The sequence below is a fragment of the Eurosta solidaginis genome, chromosome 5, assembly GCF_040869045.1.
Source record: "Eurosta solidaginis isolate ZX-2024a chromosome 5, ASM4086904v1, whole genome shotgun sequence".
Classification (NCBI taxonomy): Eukaryota; Metazoa; Arthropoda; class Insecta; order Diptera; family Tephritidae; genus Eurosta; species Eurosta solidaginis.
The window spans coordinates 1,338,597-1,358,512 of record NC_090323.1 but is presented as its reverse complement, the minus strand read 5'-3'; the positions used below and the strand labels follow the sequence as shown (position 1 = coordinate 1,358,512).

The 19,916-nt window shown below is 40.4% G+C and overlaps 2 protein-coding genes across 7 annotated transcripts; one reads left to right on the top strand and one right to left on the bottom strand.

Annotated features, from left to right (window-relative positions):
- Nucleotides 1–825: 825 nt before the first annotated feature.
- rt (Protein O-mannosyltransferase rt) lies at nt 826–10,205 on the top strand. 3 transcript variants are annotated; one of them, XM_067787248.1, is made up of 6 exons: nt 826–852; nt 1,291–2,498; nt 3,461–4,026; nt 4,095–4,684; nt 7,970–8,156; nt 9,192–10,205. In XM_067787248.1, exons 2-6 carry the CDS (start codon nt 1,609–1,611, stop codon nt 9,935–9,937), a joined length of 2,979 nt encoding a protein of 992 aa, XP_067643349.1. In that variant the 5' UTR covers nt 826–852; nt 1,291–1,608; the 3' UTR covers nt 9,938–10,205. The 3 variants fall into 3 exon arrangements, with proteins under 3 accessions (XP_067643349.1, XP_067643351.1, XP_067643348.1); XM_067787250.1 differs by having other exon boundaries at nt 832–2,498; nt 9,192–9,374; nt 9,612–10,205; XM_067787247.1 differs by having other exon boundaries at nt 832–2,498.
- LOC137252065 (uncharacterized) lies at nt 9,602–18,744 on the bottom strand. Of its 4 annotated transcripts, none has more exons than XM_067787257.1 (4): nt 18,612–18,695; nt 13,243–13,909; nt 10,430–11,551; nt 9,602–10,203 (listed from the first exon to the last, which is right to left on the bottom strand). In XM_067787257.1, the coding sequence occupies exons 2-4, from the start codon at nt 13,474–13,476 to the stop codon at nt 10,186–10,188; spliced, it is 1,374 nt and encodes a 457-aa protein (XP_067643358.1). In that variant the 5' UTR covers nt 13,477–13,909; nt 18,612–18,695; the 3' UTR covers nt 9,602–10,185. The 4 variants fall into 4 exon arrangements, with proteins under 4 accessions (XP_067643358.1, XP_067643357.1, XP_067643359.1 ...); XM_067787256.1 differs by having other exon boundaries at nt 9,602–10,225; nt 18,612–18,630; XM_067787258.1 differs by having other exon boundaries at nt 10,033–10,225; nt 13,243–13,325; nt 18,612–18,700.
- Nucleotides 18,745–19,916: the final 1,172 nt, after the last annotated feature.

Genomic DNA, 19,916 nt, shown 5'->3' with positions numbered 1-19,916 from the left:
AAATAAATAAAAAATAAAATTTTTCCCCCAATTTAGTGTATACATTTTTCGGTGAAACTTTTGCGACTCGGGGGTTTGGGGGCCCCTCGGAGCTGGGGGCGCTGGTGCACCGCACCGCTTGCACCAGTCTGGGTACGGCCCTGCGTATGTGTGTAAGTTAGTGAACTTAATATGAATGGCTTTCAGTTTTTATGTACTCCCAAGTTTTTATAAAGAACAGCGCATTTAATCATTTTATTTTGTTATCATTTTTTGTGTGGGATGTAGAAATGATTTGGATTGAAAAAGTGATAAATGCTATGTCTTCTGAAAGTAATATTTTGAGCTCCCTATCTCCATATCTCCCTGTCTCCATATCTCCATTCTTGCATTAACATTTTCTGAGATAGACATAGATATTTCAGGGCTATCTAGGCCTGAATTTTGGGCAATATCTTCCTTGCATGAGCCAACTAAAATAGTTAGAACCACAGCGTTCTGCGTGCTCAAAGTATATTTGAAATTTGTGAAAACAATCATCCTTTTGAACGTGAGCAGTGATTTTATAAATGAGCCCTACAGCGCAGACAATGATTAACTCCAAGACCCACAAAAACTGTCTGCCATTAATTTCGGGTTATTCTAACTAATTTTATATACTCTTAAGCTATATTTTTACCGCCCACAAGCATTTTTTCCACTGTGGTCAGCTTACAGAGTCACTGAGAATCTCAAAACTTGATTTGGCTTATTGAGTACAGAAAACATTGGCCACTTTGTCTCTTTGAACAGCCAATACAACAAGTTGAACCAATCTTCTCTTTAGTTGTTGAATCAGAATACGTGGCGACGGTTGTGCGCGCTGGGTCTGCGGTAATTTCATAAAATTATTTAATAAAAAAAAGCTACGCTTTGACAGAGAAAAACTTACAACAGTCCAATGGCTGGTTGCGCATGCGCGACTGCCTAAAAAATTTTTGTATTTATTGTGTGCAAAGTATTGATTGTGTTAAATAAGATTTATTCACATGCAAGTTTCGGCTGTACGATCGAAAATTTGTTTAAATAAGACATAACATAACATAACATACATAAATATACACACATCCATACATTCATACGTCGAATTGCATTGTTGAGAAACATAAATGTTTATAAACAATAATTAAAATAGACCAAAAAATACTTAGCTACGCAGCTTAAAGCTTTGCTAAATTTGCAAAGATTTGCGCATGCGCACATACACACATAAATGCAATAGAATTTGCATTAAAAATTAAATTTTTATTATCTGGTTTGAATACGCGATAGCTCAAGGTGGCACAGTGTGTGAGAGAAAGTTGAATTTAAGTGAAAATATATTAACAACCACAATCAAAATTAAAGACAAAGGCGTGTGAAGATCTTGTGCAGAGAAATAAGAAAGTTCAAAAAAGCACAGCATACGCGTGTACATATGTACATACATACATACATACATACATACATATATAAACACCATTGGCTTAAGTATGTGCCAGCGCTCAAATTAAAGATGAAAATGTGAATTGTGAAAAAAAAGGTTTCGCCTTTGTTCACTTAGTTTACGGCTAGAAGCCAAATTTAAAAGTAATATAAAAATTGCTCGCCATGTCAAATCTTGCCAACAACAACATGCGACGCCGCAAAACAACAAGAAGAAAATCTAAATCAAAACACACCGCAATCGAAGCAGAAGCGACTACGTCTACAATTAATACAACAAAAACAATCGATTTTATAACAAACGGTTCATTAGCTAATTCATCAAATGGCTTGGCGCCCACTATGGCAAACGAAAGACTTCAACGCTATTCGTTAAACGACATACTTGCTGGTATGATGCACAGAGCAACAACAACACCAACGCCAACAACAATTAAACAAATTAATAGCAGCAGTAGTGGTGTTAGCTATACAACTAACGATAAAAATATATATACAAAAACAATAAACAACAACAATACACATTCTGCCACATTTGTACTGCGTCCCACCCCAACATCGACATTGTGCAATGGCAGCATTGTTTGTTGTCATGATGTAAATTGTAGCCTTAATACGCTCAACGGTTCGTTAAGTACAATCATACAACAGCAGCAGCAACAACAACAACAACAGACTGTACAAAGATCATCATTTGCATCCAATGTGTCGACATCGTCACGCTCATCACACTCGCCCAGTAGTCGACGTAGTCTCAGTTCTACAACCACCAGCTGTAAACAAGAAGAACGCCAAGAAACCACAGATATAACAACGTTAGTCGCTTCCGATGAAACCGCATTATGCGACAATTCACCTGATTTGGTTACCAATAGCGTTGCCGAAACGGAAAAACTCCGCACTGCCATAGCCGATTTCGCTGCAACGGATGTAGAGCTATCGGCTCCAGACCGCCGTTTCACTATAGACCTGCAGTTGGACATTAGCACGTGGTTACTTTTTACTTTAGCAGCTTGTACGCGATTTTATAAGCTCTCTATGCCGCGTAATGTTATGTAAGTTTCGTCGGCTGTTTTCCCCATACAAATTCTTTTTATACTCAGCTTAACAAAGCTCCCAGAGTATATAAGCTTTGTTGACATAACGGTAGCTTGTAACGACATGAACGAGTTGCACATGATCGACCACAAGTGGGAAATGCGTGGATCCAATTGCACGGCTTTAAAGTGTGGACGTTCATGTGTAGGTCTTACAACCTTAGACTAACAAAGTTAATCCTAACATTAAAAGGAGAGGCCTTAAGACTCATGACGTCACATGGTTTTAAATTAGGCTTCGTCAGTGATAGCAGATTTAGGAGTGCCCTGCGCTTGCCAGGCTATGACTCCAGCTATTAGGAGTGGTACAGCTGTCAGATCTAGTAGCACCAAATAGCATATATCTTAGAAAGCATCTTGTGTTTGCCAAGATCACGGAGTTATTTCATAACATTGATCCTGGTTTTTTGGTGTGGTTTTTCAGTTTGGTCTTTAATCATACTACTGGTAACACTATGGATTCAGTCTACTTGAGGTCCTTACCTACTTATCGAGATAAATATAGACTCATCTCTCATCGCAATTCAAAGTTACCGAAATGCGAGTATAAACACGCCCATTTTTTAAATACTGCAGCTACAATAACCAAATTTCATGTATAGGTTTAGTTTTTTTTTTTGAAAAAGGGGCGTGGAGCCGCCCACTTTTATATAAAAGGTTTTTGTAGAGATCTTGGGCGAATGAAACAACCTTATATCAATGATATTTTACTTCTAAGGTGTATTTATTTATTTTTTTGACTAATCATTTTTCTACGTTTCCGGAGTCATTAGTGGAGTAGGAATTGACCTATCGCGAAAAAACTTGTAAAAACTTCATCAAAATCGATTTAAAAAAACACCCACTTTTGACAATGTTCGGGTACACCCAAACTTAGACACTCTTAATCGTTCTACATATAGTTTTCTTACACTTTGCAGCTTTGACGAAATTCATTATGGCAAATCCGTTTCATGTTACATGCGAAATATTTTCTTCTTCGATCAACATCCGCCGTTGGGTAAGCAACTCATTGCTGCTGTAGCTCATCTCGCTAGCGGTTACAATGGCAATTACACTTTCCCATTTATTGGCGCTGAATATAATGATAATGTGCCGATATTTTGGTTGCGTTTTGTTCCGGCTTTGTGTGGCAGCGCCTTAGCGCCAATTGTGTACAAGTTATTACTGGCAGCACGTCTTTCAGCATGGTTTGCTTTATTGGGTGGCCTCCTTATAATATTCGATAATGCTTTATTAACTCAATCGCGTTTTATTTTGATGGAATCTATGCTTTTGTTTTTTTCTGCTTCTGGTCTCTTCTACTTTATACGATTTCAAAATAGTCGTTTCGGCAGTATTGTGTGGCTGATGTTTGGTTTAGCGGCAGCGTCGTGTTTAACCTTCGCGGCAAGCGTAAAATATGCTGGCTTTATAACTTTTGGGTTGACGGCATATCTTTGCTGGAGTTATCTGTGGGATCAACTTTATGATACAACACTGTCAAGCAAGTGTCTCTTCTAAGCTTTTATTTTATTTAAAGTTAATGTTGTTCTTTTCGTTTACACTTTACAGATCTTTATATAACTCTGGAGACATTTTGCCGCCTAATTATATTCACCGTTGTACCAACTGCTTTGTATATAGGCATATTCTATATTCATTTGCAAACATTGTATCGTGCCGGTCCACATGATAACGCCATGACTAGTGCATTCCAAGCTTCGCTTCAGGGAGGACTTGCCTCTATCACGAAGGGTCAACCGATTAAAGTTGTTCATGGCTCACAGATAACGTTGCGTCATACTCATGGCCGTACTTGTTGGTTGCATTCACATCCTCATCTCTATCCAATCCGATATCCGGATGAGCGTGGATCGTCACATCAGCAGCAGGTCACGTGCTATTCCTTTAAAGATGTATATAATTGGTGGATTGTAAAACGGCCAGATCGCGAAGATTTAGTGGTCGATGATGAATTGGACGTTATAAAGCATGGCGATATCATTCAACTGGTACATGGCATAACAAGTCGTGGCTTGAATTCGCATGACGTCGCTGCACCTATGACGCCACAATGTCAAGAGGTGTCGTGCTACATCGATTATGATATTAATATGGCTGGTGAGCTGTTGTGGCGAGTGGAAATTTTAAATCGGGACAGGGTAAGTAATTAGATGTAGGTGAATATACATATGGGATACATTAAATCTGGAAAATGAAATATGAACGGGTTGTAATGTCACATATTCTTTTCTGTCTTCCTTGGATTGTTTTCGTTTAATATTAAGCCTAACAATTTTATACGTGGAAAAAAAATGTTAAGATGATTCTGTAGTATTTTTTTCCGTACTTAAAGAAAAAATACAAAAAAACATTGAACATGTTTGTATCGATTTTTTGCAACTTTTCAAATGTTGCCGATGTCGCTGCTCAAAATAAAGCGAATTTATTATTCAAGAAATGCTCCATTGCCAGCAATTTTTGTTTCGTTTTTGGAAGTAAGGACCGAACCACGACCCGTGAAGCCAATTCTGATGATGGTCCCGAATTCAGCGCATCAAAACGCAATGGAATACATGTGCCGCATGAAGAGATCCGCGTCTTTTGTGTGTTGTTGTACAAGCTTTTTAGACATCTTTCCCCTTTAGTGACTGATATGTGTTTGGTCAAATCCACCAAAGCTTTGATTTTATGTAGAAAACAATTTTTAACCATGGAGGCACACGCAATTTTTTTCCAGATGCCTCGGTGGACAATTTGGGGTAAATACTTAACTCGTTTTATATAATGTCGCGCAAAGATATAGCCAAACGATCGTTGAATCAAATATTTCTGTGACTACAATATGCAAATCAAAAAAGAGCAGTGCAACAAAACTATAACTTTTTCTTGCAACAGAGTAGCCACGGTATTTTTCATAAAACGGCGCATACACACATATTTATAGTTCAGTACGTCTGAGCCATTTCTTATTTCCACTTCAAAATTAGAGAATTGAAAGGGGTTTTTCACTACGCATACCCAAAAAAATAATTTTCGAGCCTGCGAAAAATAAAGGGTGAAGGGGTAAATTTTTCGACCAAAACACTCCCCAAAACCCAAAATATATATTTTTTTCAAAAACCTGTTATCGTCAAAGTGTTTACAACTTACTTACTTACTTAATTGGCGCTTAACCGTCTAAACGGTTATGGCTGTCCAACAAGGCGCGCCAGTCGCTCCTTCGCTCCGCCAACCGGCGCCAATTGGTCACACCAAGGGAGTTTAAATCGTTTTCCACTTGTTCCTTCCAACGAAGTGGGGGCCGCCCTCTACCTCTGCTTCCATAGGCGGGTTCCGATAGAAACACTTTCTTGGCCGGAGCATCGTCATTCATTCGCATAACATGGCCTAGCCAGCGCAGCCGCTGCATTTTAATTCGCTGGACTATGTTGATGTCTGCGTATAGCTCGTACAGCTCATCATTAAATCTTCTTCGGTACTCGCCATCGCCAACGCGTAGAGGTCCATAAATCTTTCGAAGAACTTTTCTCTCGAACACTCCCAAAGCCGCTTCATCTGCTGTTGTCATGGTCCATGCTTCTGCCCCATATAGCAGGACGGGTACGATAAGTGACTTGTAGAGTATGATTTTCGTTCGCCGAGAGAGGACTTTACTTTTCAATTGCCTACCTAGTCCAAACTAGCATTTATTTGCAAGATTGATTCTTCGCTGAATTTCAGTGCTGATGTTGTTGCTAGTGTTCATGCTGGTTCCCAAATAAACGAAGTCTTTTACTATTTCGAAATTATGGCTGCCAACAGTAGCGTGGTTGCCAAGGCGCGTATGCGCTGACTCTTTGCTGGATGACAGTAGGTACTTCGTTTTGTCCTCATTCACCATCAAACCCATCTTTACCGCTTCTTTTTCCAGTTTGGAGTAAGCAGAACTAACAGCGCGGGTGTTTAGGCCGATGATATCAATGTCATCAGCATATTCCAGTAATTGCACGCTTTTACAACAGTTTTTTGAAAAAAAAAAAATATTTTTGGGTTTTGAGGAGTGTTTTAGTCGAAAAATTTACTCTCGCCATTTTTTTTCGCAGGCTCGAAAATTACTTTTTTTGGGTATGCGTAGTGGAACTTTTTTCCTGAGCCCAAATCCTATCGAAAAATCGATGGCGCGATATCGGTTAACTTTAGTCCATACAAATCGACCCAGGTTAATGTTGTTGTTGTTGTTGTAGTGATAAGGTTGCTCCCCGAAGGCTTTGGGGAGTGTTATCGATGTGATGGTCCTTTGCCGGATATAAATCCGGCACGCTCCGGTACCATAGCACCATAAGGGTGCTAGCCCGACCATCTCGGGAACGATTTATGTGGCCACATTAAACCTTCAGGCCATTCCAAGTTCCATGAGGAGCTTGGGGTCGCCAGAGCCTCGTCTGTTAGTGAAACAGGATTCGCCGCGGATAGGTGAGGTTGACAATTGGGTTTGGAGAAGCTATATATTGCGCTGGCAACCTGAAAGGTTGCGCTACACAGCCCCTTGAATCTGGTATTTTAGTCGCCTCTTACGACAGGCATTCCTACCGCGGGTATATTCTGGTCCCCTAACCCGCTGGGGTACCCAGGTTAATGTAGGGACTGGTTGTTTACTTATGTATAAGGACCAATATATCTATGGGAGCTAAAGCTAAAACCATTCAAACTTTAGTGGGGGTGGTTTAAAGATCTTTTGCAAACTCTTTAACCCTAAACTACAAATAGAAAAGAACTCAGTTGAGTTAGACAGACGGACTACCTGATTTCATGCCTGCGTTACGATGTTGGTCTAAGAGATACGAAGAAGAGGTAAAAGGAGGGTGTTGTCAGTCTAATTACTAATTACAGGGATCATCAAACATAAACTCCATTTTAATATTATAACGTATTTCGGGATACTCCGCTTATTTGAAACCTTCTGCTAACGTTCGAATCGCTAAACTGTTGAATAAATCACTCCAATATTCTGTATTGCAAAATGGTCTTTATTTGAGTACTTTGGGACTAGTACAATTATACTTCACATTTATAATTCACTTCGGAACTGATAGCGTGTTCAGATCAAACTGATTACTGACTACTCAGCTTGCGCTGCTTTTATACTCTCCGTTGCTTCATTCGCATAAATCTACTAAAGTCTAGACGTTTCGCCTTCTAGAACAGCTGTATCTCCTGCTTGGTAATTGAGCTACATATATGCGTGTGTATGTGTGAGTAACAACTTCGGCTGATGGCTTCATCTGTGTGTGAGTTATCTCTTCGTTGCCTTTTATATATGTGTGTAAATGATGATTGATGTGCTCATGTATATACGACTGGCTTCTTCATGTTTTTTATTGTTGCGTGATTATTTATTTAGAATCAGCTTAGTGATGCTAATATTCGTCGCAATATATACAAACTCATACGAACTGTTCTTGCAGGAAGGTCAAATTTGGCATGCCATTAAATCTCAAGTACGTCTCATACATCATACAACAGGCGCAGCATTACGTTTTAGCGGTAATCAACTGCCGGAATGGGGTTTCAATCAACATGAGGTAGTGGCCGATCGAAACATAGACAGCAAGGATGCTATTTGGAATGTGGAGGAACATCGTTACACAAAAAGTAAGAAAGTGTCCAAAAAGGTTGAAAATATATCCCACGTCATAGGACGGAGGTTTGCAACGGCATAATTACGTACAATATACATGTATGTACATTAGACTGGGTCGATTTATTAACCGATATCGCGCCATTGATGGCGCGGTATCGCTTAACTTTCGTCCATACAAATCGACCCAGGTCAATGTACATACCTATTTTAAAGCACGAGGTTTGACTTTTGATCATGAAAAACGCCTACGTGCGCTCCTGTCTTTGCGACATCGCCTATTGCCCAGCTGCAGAACGGCGTAGCTGACGACATTAACATTTCACAGCACTGTGCAAATTATCTATGCTTCTTATACATTTTTTACCTCTTCCTCTTTTTTTCCCTTTTCACAAATGTATCCCTATTCCTGTCCTTCGTCCTCTGCCTCTCTATCGCCCTCTCCCTTATCCTATCTCTGTCCTCTTCTCGCCTTTCTCTACTCCTTTCTGCTTTTTCCCCCTCTTCCATTCTTCCTCCTGTCTACCACAACTTCAACTTCGTTCTCCCTGTCCTTCTCATTCCCCCTTTGCCTTACCCAGAGAGAAGAACTGGTGCTCTATCGCCGTCCTGACTGTATATCTTCCCCTTTCGCTTTCCTTTTCGAACGATAAACGTGATCTTTTGAACACAAACGTCGAAAAATGTATTCAAAAATTAACTTAAGGAAAGGGCGAATTAAGTAACCAATTTCAAAAGAATTGCATCATTGGTAATATAATTTAATATAGGCCTGTAACTTATACACTCCCGGTACCGACGGACCAAATTTTCAAGCAAATCGCGCATATACATAAAAACTTCTAGAATAGGTCCAATTCGCAGAAAAAAGGTAATCCCATAAAGAGCTCGTGTAATTGACGAAATTTCATTCCAGTCCGATGAACAGTTTGGCAAATTTTTAAATACCTACACACAAATATTAATTTTAATATATGTATATAGAAAATTTTGTTTTTCATATTTGTTGAATTAATATTTGTTTCACCCTTTATTTCCGCTCCATACAGATCAAAGGCATAAAGACCGCGAGCGTGAACTCTTAAATGCCCAAATGATTCCAACAAAAGTAATAAAACTAACATTTATAGAGAAATTCTTTGAATTGCAAACAAAAATGTTGTTGTATACAAAACAAATGGATGATCACATGTATAGTTCGACACCGCTTGAATGGCCATTATTGGACAAAGGTATCGCCTACTGGGTAAATCCCAAAACCAACAGCCAAATTCATCTGCTCGGCAATGTAGTCATTTGGTATTCTGGCACAATTGGAATTTTACTTTATATCACATTTAATATATTTTATTTATTGCGTCGACGGCGCCTTCACTTTGATTTACCAGAAAACGAATGGAAACGTTTCCGTGATATTGGCGATTTGTTCCTAATTGCGTACCTTTTACATTATATACCCTATTTTATAGCGGATCGGACGTTATTTCTGCATCATTATCTTCCGGCATATTTATTCAAAATTTTATTATTGTGTTACGTTTTTGAGCATATTGATTATCTCTTACGACTTTACTGTTATGTTAGCAAAAAATCGCAACGAATTTGGGTAGTACGTTTATATAGATTGGGAGTTTTATTTTGGCTTATATCAGTTATTTGGGTATTTATTAAATTTCTGCCAATCACGTACGGACTTAAAAAGTTGTCCTCGCAAGAGGTTATGAATTTGCGCTGGAAGGACACTTGGGATTTCATATTACAACGTGAAGATAGTCTCAAATATTTGTTTGAGTAGACCCAACATTCGTTAGTAATTACAAAAGTTGTTGAATTAAATACTTTGATGATATTAATTTTTATAAAAATACTCAGAAAACAAATACTCACGCATTTATGTATGTAGTTAATTTAATTTTTATATGTAGGTATATTTAAATAAGCTGAAGTTCTTTTCTAAATTAGTTCCGTAATTAGAATCATTTTGAAATCATTGTACAGCAAACGTGTGCCACTCGCATTGGAAGCAACGGGAATATGGCAGGTCTAAATGTGGTTCATCCGCTGAAATATGTAACTCGTTATTCTAAGTTAATTGAAATAAAACAGAAAAAAATTTTAAATAAAGTGTTAGAGAGATTATACAAATTGTAATCGTTATGCCAAAAACATGTATGTACTATATGTAAAAATGAAAATGTTAGGAAGACACATTCAAAAGATAACTAAGAACTAGGTGTAATAGGACATAAATGCTGTTGGCAAGAGGGTGACGATATAATATTTTTACCTCTACAAAAATATCACGCTCTATAGCGGTTCCTCGGCAATACAATTTTAATGCAACATCTCTTGTCATTTCGCATAAGACGTTCATCAGCTTCTTCAAGAAATCTTTACTAATACTGGAATTGGTTACATTTAGTATTTCTAAGCTTTTGCATTGTCGAACCATTTCCAAAATACCGTAATCACTCTCTAAGCGACTACTTTCGATATGAAATTCTCGCAGCTGTTTCAAGTTTTGTGCCAAAACTTCTAATTGTTCATCCTCAATATCATCATCTACTAATACAAGACATTTTAAATTCGCCATTAAACAAACATTGGCAATATGGCGATCATTCGACCAAAGGACGCTATTAAAAATCAATGTATGCATACGTATACCGTGCATTCGAGTTAATTTCTCCATTAAAAATACTTCATAATCCCGTGTGTAACAAATTATCTTGCGCAAATGCGTCATATATAACAGTTTATCAATGAATAACAACAAATGATGATCGTCAATCTTTAGCTCCTCCAATGTTACGCAATCAGTGATCGCAGACAATCCATTATCCAAAACAGTATTATAGCCAAAATAAAGAAGTGAAAATTTTCGTAATTTAAGTGTTTTGAAAATTTCGGCCAAGTGTTCGGTATCCAAGTACTCACAGCAACTCAAATCTAAATCATTTAGCAAACTCATATTTTTTATATATTTTCCAGTTGTACTACTCGTTAAAGCCAGCCGGGTGATGGAAGGGCATAGTTTTGTTAGTAAAATTATATCTTCGTCATTATTTGTATTGTCGCGATGTGAAATATTACATTCTAAAATATTTAGTTTGGGAAATTTTAAGTGGCAAATACATTTGAGTAGGGAACTTTCTATATCATCAATGGTAAGCGTTTCCACAATTTCACATGCACTAGTAAATAGATCAATAAAATCGTTTTTATTTCTTTTAAATGCTTCCATTTGTTGCAAATTTATTGCGATAGCCCTAGATTGATGACGCCAGAATAATTTAACGATCATATCCATACGCCTGCTCACATGTTTTATTGCCAACAAGTCATCAAATTTTAGGAATAAACAAATGTAACAAAGGCAATCGTCGTTCAAATCAAGAAAGTTCAGCATCTAGAAATTGTAATAGGTATTAAATGCTTAACACTCAATAATTGCATCAACATTGTTCACATACAAAAATTACATAGATCCATTAAATGAACCCCCAGCGGGGTAGGGGGCCAGAATATACCCACGGTAGGTATGCCGTAAGAGGCGACTAAAATACCAAATTCAAGGGGCTGTGTAGCGCAACCCTTCAGGTTGCCAGCGCAATATATAGCTTCTCCAAACCCAATTGTCAACCTCACCTATCCGCGGCGAATCCTGTTTCACTAACAGACGAGGCTCTGGCGACCCCAAGCTCCTCATGGAACTTGGGGGTGGGGAGGAAGGGATGGCCTGAAGGTTTAATGTGACCATATAAATCGTTCCCGAGATGGTCGGGCTAGCACCTTAATGGAGCTGTGTTACCGGAGCGTACCGGATCTATATCCGACAAAGGACCATCCTCCGAACGCTGTAACCTCCGAAGAGATCTAAGGCCGAGGTTCTCTTTCAATTTGCGTCGTGCTCCTCTTGATTTTCCCTACAAATTGGCCGGACGGGACCTACATGTTTTATGCCGACTCCGAACGGCATCTGCAAGGCAGATGAGTTTTCCTGAGAGCTTTTCATGGTAGAAACACAACCGGAGCGCTTGCCAAACACTGCCGAGGGTGGATCCCGCTTAGAAAAATTTTCTTCTAATTGAAAATAACTAAATCCATTGAAAAGGGAAATCGTGTGCATTATTTCCAATTTAACAGTATTGGTTTAATTTGAGGATTAAATTCTTTTGAAATGATTTATCTTACGCAAAATATCATGTAGACCTTTTTATAGGCTTGTTTTCTTTAAGATAATAATCACAATCATTAACTTCGTAGTCTCCAACTATCCCTGTAGGGTATTGTTTTCGGACCCTTTTCGATAATCAGGGATCGTTTCGTCATAATTTATGATGGTTTTCAAGATTATCGCAGGACCTCGTCGCAAATTTTAGTTCATTCAACTCACACGTCGAGAATGTGAGCAATGTACAACCTATAAATAAAATTAAACTTCCAATGCAACGAAATTTTGTTTTATTTTCTTCGTGCGGATGCAGTCGCCGGTGAAGGCTAGTATTTTTTATATGCATGCACATATTTATTTTGTTTGGCTTGAAAAAGCTTACGTATGTATGCTCTCAGTGAGTATATACATATGTAATTTCAAATCAAATTAGTAAAATTAAACTCGTAACCTCGATATACAGAGCTCAATCCCTCTTCAGTGTCAACGGGAAATCCGGCTGATAGTACAATTAAACGTTGCTTTTGCCAAAATGTTTGGTTCTGAACGCAAAGATAAAGAGCTTATTGGTGTGGAGTAAGGTAAGACATAAATTTATACATATGTATGTGCTTATTTGATTGCGATGATTTCAAAACTGATTAAGTCCGCATATAAAATTCTACTCTAATATTGATGACATCTTTATATTAATTACCTTTTACAACATACATATGTGATTGAATCATGACGTAACTGTAAATTTTAGGTTTTGTTTTTTTTTTTTTTTGGAAAACACAATGAAAGTTTTGTCATTTGAGAAAATTGAATTCTGCTATTAATTTCTATGGTACTGAAAAATTTGTCTTATAAAAAGATTAAAACAGTTTTGATATGTACCGTCTCATATGCACATATGTCTGGATCTACTTATCATTATTACTCACCATCTTCTTGACTTCTCTCTCCAAGCCACTCAGCAAGTAATAAACGTGTAAGGGTTGTTCTCTATCCTGTTTTTTAAGAATATCTAACATTTTAAAAAGCAAATTTCCGTCAATATTAGAGCAGTAGCTGATATCCAAATGTTGCAATTGCGGACAATGTTTAACAAAATGCAGCACATGATCATTCGTTAAATATTTCCAATGACGAAAACTCAAAACCTCCAGAGAATTCATTGCCTCTGCGTAATCTATCAGGGGCAGCTGAATATTCGCAGTTGCATAAGGAAATTTTGTTCTACTTTCTTCCTTTCTGCCACAGTTTTAAGTGTAGATGCCAGTTCTCTGACAAAGGGAAATAGTACAGATCTATTGATAACCCAATTATACGCACGCTTTGCGTATTCAAAATTTCATAAAATTCAACTGTTTCGTATATTTTATAGTCGTGGGTATCTACATTTTGTATGCTTGTAATATCAATATCAGAGTCCAACATAACTTGTAAGCAAACTAATTTGGGCAGACGCAATACTTCTTGCAGGCACTTTTTGAGAGGATTTAAATTCACTTTGAGTACGGCTAAGTTGGTACATTTTGATACTGAATTTAAATTTAGTTGGCTTTTGCCATCATGTCGCACATCTAATACCCGTAGGTTTTTTAAGTGCTGACACATTTCATCAAAATGAGCATTATTAATCTCAAAAGGTTTTTCAGAAAGCACATAAAGGTATAGCTCCACAAGTTTATAAAAATTGCAAATATGTCTGCCACTCAGTGGCTCTTTTATATGAAGCGTTAAAAGATTTGGGAAGATTTTGACCAGCGATTTCATTTGATCATCGGTAATCATTGTATCTAAAGATGGTAATAGTCTAGTTGAGGGGTCGACTGCTAATACGCTACCAAAAATATCGAGAGAGGTGTCAAACGACGCTTCCCAAGGCAGTCGGTTCTATGTACCGGAGCGACTCGGGATTTTTCCCGACCAAGGACTGTCATTTCAGTGTGACTCCATTTAATTTGTTTCGTCCCTCCCACAAATTGTCATCCTCCCAGCAGCTCCTTGCAGCAGGACTGCTACATATTCTCTTACTCCGGGAAGGTATCGAACCCAATCCGGGTCCGTCTCCTGACCCCGGTCCTGAGAAATGGTTTTGCTGCATTTGCCAGAAAATAATCTTTTCAGGACGGTCATACTCTGTTCAGTGTGTCTCGTGCAAGGGAAGGTTGCATCGGACAGGTTGTTCTGGGCTTGATCCCAAAACCCGACGTCCACGTAACTTTTATAAATCTTTTGTGGCTCCTTGCTGCTCACGCCCAAGGGCGTCCCGTAGTCTACGCCTAAGCGCCTCTCCACTACCTTCCAGCAGCCTCGCTGCTCAGCAAGCCACAACAAGTACCCGCTGCTGCTCGCGCCCCACGGCGCCAACAACTCAAACAGCTGATACCAATCATAACTACTACCTTCGTAGTAGAGCTGGTAGCAATGCTGAGCATCAGCCCCTGCCCCCGTCTTCTTCTCCCCCCCTCTTTTCTGGCAGCAATCGTGCAGGTCAGGGAAACAGACTCTTAATCCATACCTCCGTTTGCACCGTCTGCCAGCACAGAATATATAGGTTTGCGACATCCGCTCAATTCAGCTCCTGCCTTGGGTGGTGCCACTTTCCTAGATGTTCTGGTCTCCGCGACGGCAACCCCTCGACGGGTTTCATCGCGCCATGTTGCCAGGTCGCAAACCCAAATCATCCGGGTACCCCAATGCTTGCCCAAGGGCGCACAGTCCCAAGGCCACAACAGCAATTGCGTCCTGGCCTTCCACAACCTAGGCGTAGTCACCCGTCACTTACCCCTAGAGTGGCGGCGTCACCCCTCATGCACTTCAGAATTCTGCAGTTAAACTGTAATGGACTAACTGGGAAGATTACGGAGATAGTCGATTTCATGAAGCGGCACAACATCCGCATTGCTGCGATTCAAGAGACTAAACTCACAGCAAGATCTGCATTGCAGACCTGCTCTGGGTATAATGTCCACATGAAGGACCGCGAGAGCGGAAATGGAGGCGGCCTCGCGTTTATTATACACCACTCTGTGCAATATCATATATTTGATCCTGGCATCGACCGCAGGGACAATGTCTTAGAACGTCAAGGCCTATCTGTCCGGTGAGGCGATGCAAATCTAGAAATCATCAACATTTACATCCCTCCTGTCACCTGTTGCCCCAGTGGATACCGCCCTAAAATCGAGGCCTTATTCACTGGCAACAATCGCATTATCTTAGGCGATTTCAATGCCCATCACGACCTATGGAATTCAAACTTGCGGGCGGACAGTAGGGGTGAGATGTTGGCGGATCAAATAGAAGAAACGACGTTCTGCACAATAAACGGAGACGCCCCCACACGTATGGTAGGAAGCTGTCATAGCTCGCCAGATATCTCAATCGTGAGCGCAGAACTCGTAAACTGCATCAACTGGCAGCCGATGGTAACATTGGCATACGACCACCTGCCCATACTTATTTCGTTTGAGCGTACAGCCGACTTCATCGTCACCGAAAAACGCACTTTCATAAACTTCAAAAAAGGAAAGTGGGAAGAATATAAATCTGCAACAGACAGCAGCTTTGCTGCTCTTCCTATCCTGACTGATGCCCGCCAAGGGGAGCGTGCCTTCCGTAAGGTCATTGAATCCGCCTCGGCACATTTCATTCCCGCCGGGAGAATTCACGAAATCCGGCCCACTTCCCGGCGGAGGCCGCGAGCTTAGCGAGGGAACGCGACCTTATAAGACATCTTGATCCAGGCGACCCCCAAATAAGGGATATAAACCAACGCATCAGATTGCTTGTGGACGAACACAAGCGGGCGAAATGGGAAGAGCACCTAAGAGGTTGTAACCTCTCTACCGGTGTAGGTAAACTTTGGTCCACCGTAAAGTCCCTATCGAATCCGACTAAGCACAAAGACAAAGTTTCCATCGCCTTTGGCGATAAGGTGCTGTCGGATGCGGAAAAATGCGCGAGCGCTTTCTGCCGACAATATATAATGCATCCTACGGTCGACAAAGATAGACGGAGAGCCAAAAGACACGCACATAAACACAAATTCAGCGCGTCACCAGTCACCATCACCGTTAGAGAGGTTGAGGACGCCATTGGTCGCGCTAAACCATCCAAAACAGTGGGCCCAGACGGCATAGCCATGCCGATGCTTAAAAACCTAGGGAAAGAGGGTTTCACATATTTAGCGCATGTCTTCAACCTGTCTCTCTCCACCTTTGCCATACCCGAGAAATGGAAAATGGCCAAGGTGGTCCCGCTACTAAAGCCTGGGAAACCAGCTAACGTAGGTGAGTCATATCGTCCGATATCTCTCCTATCGCCAGTGGCAAAGACGCTTGAAGCCATTCTGCTCCCTTATTTCCAAGCACATTTGCAGCTAGCCCCTCATCAGCATGGCTTCAGAAAACTCTATAGCACTACCTCTGCGCTAAATGTCATTAGCACCCAGATAAATTGCGGTTTGAATCAATACCCCCACCATAGAACAGTACTCGTAGCGCTAGACCTATCAAAAGCCTTTGATACGGTCAACCATGGCTCATTACTGCAAGACCTGGAAGGGTCTACCCTTCCCCCATGTCTTAAAAGGTGGACCGCAAATTATCTGGGTGGTCGGCAGGCATCGGTGCAGTTCAGAAACGAAACATCAAAACCAAAAAGAATTAAACAAGGGGTGCCACAGGGTGGTGTCCTATCCCCACTTTTGTTTAATTTCTACATATCTAAGCTACCTTCACCACCGGAAGGAGTCACAATCGTTTCCTACGCCGATGACTGCACAATAATGGCCACAGGCCCAGGCCCAGAGATCGATGAGCTATGCAATAAAATAAACGGCTATCTCCCTGATCTCTCCAGTTTTTTCGCCTCGCGAAACCTGGCATTGTCACCGACTAAATCTTCCGCGACCTTATTTACAACATGGACGCCCCAAATGTCGACCATATTGAACATCCACGTCGATGGCACTACGCTACCGACTGTCCTACACCCCAAAATCTTGGGTGGGACGTTTGATCAGGATCTACATTTTGGTGCGCACGCAACTGCAATTGTTCCGAGAATTCAGAGCCGTAATAAAGTCCTCAAATCCCTTGCTGGCAGTACCTGGGGAAAAGATAAATAAACGCTCATGACCACATACAAAGCAATTAGCCAGCCGATTACGTGCTACGCGTCACCCTTATGGTCGCCAAGCCTAAAAACTGCCCACTGGAAGAAACTACAGGCCTGCCAAAATACTGCTCTCAGAATCGCCACAGGCTGTCTTCTTATGTCCCCAGAACACCATCTGCATAATGAGGCGAGAATACTCCCAATTAGGGAGAGAAATGAGATGCTGACCAAACAGTTTCTGTTGAATACCCAGAAACCTGGGCATCCCAACAGACATCTGATTGACGAACCAGCACCGCCTAGGGGCCTAAGGAGTCATCTCCGTAAGCATTTTGAGGAAATACGGCACCTGAGAACCCAGCCGTATGAAGCGAAAAACACAAGCAGGTCCTTGGTGAACTCCATAGACAGGCGTCGGACCTTTATGTCGGGAATGGCCCGGTGAATCCAGTACGCGAGCATTGCTACAACAACAACAACAACGCGTCTTGACATCAGTATTAATAATCCGAAGGCGGAAAATAAAAATTTTAACGCGTTCAAAAGATATTAACGAAAAACCGAAAAAAGACCCGCGGGTACCTCCGAAACCGGGGGTCGGATCCATAGTATTTATGCGCAGAACACCTGTCTGCGTTGGCGGCCTTCGGCCGCGATTATAAAAAATAACCCTGGGCTACGCCATGCCAAGTCCGGGTGTGTGATATAACCGTGGCTACCGCCACGGTGATGCACAATTTTTTTTGGGGGTACCACACAACAACAACCACATGGAAATCGCCAACTTCAATAGCAAATATCTCCGGACAGAGATAAAATTTTTCTTTTCCGCCATCGGATTATTGTTCTCGAGATTAATACGCGTCGTTTGACACCTCCCTCGATATTTTTGGTAGCGTATTAGCAGTCGACCCCTCAACTAGACTATTACCTTTTTTATAAGCGCGGCCGAAGGCCGCCAACGCAGAAAGATGTTCTGCGCAAAAATACTATGGATCCGACCCCTGGTTTCGGAGGTACCAGTGGGTCTTTTTTCGGTTTTTCGTTAATATCTTTTGAACGCGTTAAAATTTTTGTTTTCCGCCATCGGATTATTAATACTGATGTCAAGACACGTCGTTTGACACCTCTCTCGATATTTTTGGTAGCGTATTAGCAGTCGACCCCTCAACTAGACTATTACCTTAAATTTAATCGACGTATTTTGTATGGAACAATGCTACTTGATGAAACAGGTATTTCTCGTAAATCTTTTACATTATTTAATTAATTAATTTGGTTGCATTCTATAGGAGAATATTTATTTACCTCTTGAGTTAATTTTGTGAGTTCACAATAGTATCTTTGCCGCGAAATAGTGATGCTTGTTATATCACTTCCAGCGATTTTGTCTCTGCGATTGGCGATTTCAGCAAAAACATACGTTGAGCAGAGTTGAGTGATAACTCTCTGAGCGCTCTGTTACGATCCACTCAACGCTTGGAATTTGACGTCAAATTCCTAGGCAGAAATATTGTTCGCTACATTTGCTGAATGTGTTTATTCGGCTGTCTTGTTGTGAATAACATTGTTTCCTCTGAATATTATGTAATAGTTAAAAAATAATTTAAAAAGTTATTTTCCTTAAAATTTAGAGGTAGTTATTTCATTTGGCAATTTGCTCAACTCGCCATTCATAAAACAACATATAACTGATATGTTTTCAACCTTTCAACAAAAATAATGTCCGTTGAAAGCGCCCATTGTGATAGTTTTGTCAAACTATCTGCAGTTGTGCGATACCTGTGCATGATTATTACATAAATAAAAGTTGCATGTACTTTGTTTTGTAAATCGATGAACTAATGTCAGATGGCGGCCACCGTGGTGTGATGGTAGCGTACTCCGCCTACCACACCATATGCCCTGGGTTAACACACCGGGCAAAGCAACATCAAAATTTTAGGAATAAGGTGTTTCAATTAGAAGAATTTTTATTTAGAATACGAGGAATGGGAGAAGGGAAAAAACTCGCATGGAATTTTCGTTTAGAATTGGGCTGTATATATTTTTACCACTCATTTTGAAAAGTTGAAACACCTTTCCGCGTAGGCGGCCTTCGGCCGCGCTTATAAAAAATAACCCCGGGCTACGCCATGCCAAGTCCGGGTGTGTAGTATAACCGTGGTTACCGCCATGGTTATTTCCTTCTGCGTAGTACACCCTTCTGCCCGGACTTGGTATGGCGTAGCCCAGGGTTATTATTTATAAGCGCGGCCGAAGGCCGCCTATGCAGAAAGGTGTTCTACGCATAGTTACTGTGCATGGCGCAGCCGGTGTTGGATCGGCTAACATAACAAAAAACATAAGAGTTATAAGGTAATATCAGCTCGTTCACGAACGCAAAAAAGAGCTTTTTCAAATTTTTGGTAAATAACGACTAGAAAAGTTGAAGTTATATATACATCAGATGAAAGGTATTTTTATGAGTTATTTTTCGATTCAGCAC